At 38.8% G+C, this 3,652-nt stretch overlaps 1 protein-coding gene across 1 annotated transcript in view; it reads right to left on the bottom strand.

Moving 5' to 3' along the window:
• The window catches only part of LOC110018372 (uncharacterized aarF domain-containing protein kinase At1g71810, chloroplastic), a gene marked incomplete at its 5' end in the record, with an annotated part of 53,447 nt that overhangs the window by 10,344 nt on the left and 39,451 nt on the right, over window positions 1-3,652 (bottom strand). Inside the window, 3 exon segments of the mRNA XM_020715664.1 lie at window positions 674-718; window positions 844-985; window positions 1,161-1,211. Coding sequence (XP_020571323.1) covers window positions 674-718; window positions 844-985; window positions 1,161-1,211 — 238 coding nt within the window.

Here is a 3,652-nt window from a genome sequence, read left to right as displayed (position 1 = left end):
AAGGAAGATGTGATAGCGAAGCAAGAGGGATACAGGAAGGGGTAGGAAAAAAACCCCCCACCGATAAACCAAGATACAACTGAAGCATCAGTTAGAACTCTAGGATACAACTTTCGAAGGAAAGAAGAGACATTGGCGGTTTTGATAAAAACACACCCAAAACTACTAATCCAAACCCTAACATACATATATATAGGGAAGGACTAAAAAGGAACAAAGGATAATAGGAAAAAAAGAATAAGATTGGAAATGGCACTATTCCGGAGGCCAGACTCCCATCTCTTGTCATATGTTCTCCTACAGTACTGTCGCTGCTACAGTACCGCAAGAAAATTGTTCAGGGAAAAGCTCCCACGTCGCAAACAACCCCAAAGAAAACTTAAATTTTGATGACATTGTAAGAAAATGTCAAGATTAAGCATGCACTGGCAAAGTAAACACAAAATGCTGCAAGAGCAAGGTAAGCAATGGATACAACAACTTTAGGGGGCTGTTTTCCAAATATATTATTTACAAACTGTTTTCACTTATCTCAATCTCAATGGTGCGAGTTCAAGTTAATTGACCGAAGTAAGAGTTTTTTTATAAAGGTTTTCAAGGGCCAGCTTGATTGGCTAATCATGTAAATAGCAGAGAAGAAAAATTAAAAAATAAAACAAGACATAAAGCAGACCTCCGTCAACAGGGATTCCAAACGATCGATCCTGAAAACGCCTTCCTGATGAGGCAAAAAAGTAGTTTCAGGAGCTCAGAGAAATAAGAGATTAAGGATCAGAAAGCACATGGTTTAGAAAGCAAACAACGCAACTAATACATCGACGTCGACAATGCATACATGAATACCTTATAAAGGAGGGTGTGTAAGGTAGATCTAAGTTGTGGAGAGCTATCAGTTAAAACTTTTCTTGCAATCCATGGATATGAGCTACTCAAAACTTTATACTTTGGATCGAAACCAATTGCAATACCTTCCAGAACTGCAAGGCTGGAAATATCTAAATATGGACAATCAATATTACACATATGGTAGACATACTAGCTTGTTTAATTTCTGAAAAAGTTAAATAATGTGCCAGGAAGCAGATTTTCCAATTTAATTGAGAGCCAAGGCATCAATGCACATTTAAGATAGGGGAAGCTACACAGGGTACATTGATTACCTTCGAATGACTAGCGAGAAATATGAGGGTATCCTGAATTTAAACCTGTACCTGAAGACAGGTCATAGATGTTATCATACGAAAAAAATGAACTAAGCAAGTACTTCAAATCAGAAAAAGAAGCAACTTTCATAGAGTCAACAGTTATTCACTAAAGACACTTTATGAATGATTTTGTTTACGATTATGAGCTTCTTATCATCAAAAGTTTTTAACCATTTGATTATGTAAACGAAAAAAACCTTATCATGCTTCAAGTATATCCACCACAAATAACTTTCACAAAAGTCAGGATGACAATAATAATAATAATAAATAATAATAACAATTATTATTATTATTATATTTATAACGGCAATCAAATCCCAATCAAATCCCTAGCCATTATAATTTTTATTTCTTGCATATTAGCTTTAATTCCCTCATCATGTATTTCTTTTTTGTTTTATTCAGTTTTACTCTATTCCTATTTATTTATTTTTTTGTTTTATTTCTTTTCATTATTGTGCCTATTGTAATTGGGTTAAATACCTACTCTTCTATCAATAAAATTGAGCCGGTCTATTCCAAATTTCAACATGTCATCAGAGCCTAACCCTAAATCTATCAGTCACCGGCCTCCTCCACCGGTTCCCGCAATTGGCACCTCATAGCAGCCGGCCTCCATTGCTGGCTACAGCAGCTGCAGGATTACATTGCTGGTTCCAATTGCTCTGTCGTTTTCCATGTGCTCTGCCGTTTTCAATTGATCTGCCTTTTCCAATTACAGCCGCAGGATATATTACTGTTCCCGCTGTTCCAATTGTTCCCGCTATATCAACTGTTCCCGCTGTTCCAATTGCAGCTACAGAATTTCCTCTGCTCTGCCGTTATTTGCTGTGTGATCACGCTTCTACAGGAAACTCACGACAAGTCCTCTGCTGTTCCCTCCTTGACAGCATGGTTTCCTTGGTCCTTCGTGATTCTTGCAGTTCACTGCCATAACCCTACCAGAGTACATCAGCTCAGAACCTCAACATCTCCTTTGGTTCAGTCAACATTATGGCAGATTCCTCCAACTCTGAAACACCTTCGGAAGGTGTTCTTGATTCCATGGAAGGATCAACTCCAATTTCCACTCCCATGAAGACCGGAGGATCAGAAACCAACATGAATTTCTTGATCATAACTCATAAGTTGAACGCAGCAACTTCCTTCGATGCTCCCAAACCGTTGCTTTGTTCATCAAAAGAAGTAGGAAGTTCGGTCACCTCACAAGTATGATTCGTGAGCCTCCAAAGACCGATTCGGAATGTGGAGCTTAAGAGGTGGAGAACTGATATCGATTGTTGTGGCTAGATCTAAATATATCAGTTGATGTTGTATATCTATAAATCAAATAGGAAAACGATCGACGAAGGGAAAAATAGAACAAAAAAAAAATCACACCAAAAACGAACAACACACAACGGAACACACAGATTTACGTGGTTCGGCAAATTACATACGTCCATGAGGTTGTAGAGGATTTTACTACTTGAAGAATTTACACCAGTCGATCACCTCGACTTACAAGAGGAATCTCTCACTTTGTTGCTCTTTCTTCTTCTCTCTCTGTTCTTCTCTCTCTACACCGAAATACACCGAAGAAACTCTACATCGAGATACACCGAAGAAAAAACACGTACAAGAGAAATAAATACAATTTCTCTTCAGCCACAAGCCACCAAGAAGAAGCCTAGGGAGAACAATCTTCTTCTTCTTCTTCTTTTTTTTCCTTCTGCCGCAAGGAACTACTCCTCCTTGCACTTCTCTTCCACTGCCCCGTGGAAGCCCAAAGAACTCTTCCTCTATCCCAAGGAAACCCGAAGAAGAAAAACCAAAAAGGTCTGTCGTGACTTCTAACCTTTTGTAGAGTGATACCTTGCAATGCAACCTTGCCTTTTTCTTCTCCGTGAGCCTCACGCACCAAATCAGATATTTATATTCTACAATTAAAGATAAATAGCGGGGGCCCTCTTCACAGCAAATGGAGAATTAATCCTCTGCTGCTAATTCAAATGGCGAGAACAGTTTTAGCAAAGAAAAAGGCGGGACCGGTTAACAAGGAAATTGAACAGGTGTGGCTTTTCAACATCAAAATTGTCAGATATAAGTGGGTCAGACTCCACTTTCAACAACAAATCTCTCACTTGGAGAGTGACACACAATCTACACATCTCCTTCCTCAAACATATATCTTCCACTGTGAAACTGTCGGCACAAAAAAGGAGAAAGGAAGAGATTGTTTGGGGGGTCGCCCGTAAGAAGCTGTCGGCAGCCGGAATCGAAATCCCGTCGCCCGCTTCGGAAGGACTTTTTAATTTATGTATATATATATATAATTTTAGAAAAATACGAAATCAAACTGACCTCATATTTTTCACAGTTTAAATGAAAGAGCGCTCTACCTAAAATCCTGTATCTATCCCGAGGGATAAACACAAGACTTGAGGATGAGGCTCAATCAAATA

This window comes from Phalaenopsis equestris, unplaced genomic scaffold, assembly GCF_001263595.1.
Source record: "Phalaenopsis equestris unplaced genomic scaffold, ASM126359v1 Scaffold000018, whole genome shotgun sequence".
Taxonomy (NCBI): domain Eukaryota; kingdom Viridiplantae; phylum Streptophyta; class Magnoliopsida; order Asparagales; family Orchidaceae; genus Phalaenopsis; species Phalaenopsis equestris.
This window is presented reverse-complemented; position numbering and strand designations above follow the sequence as displayed.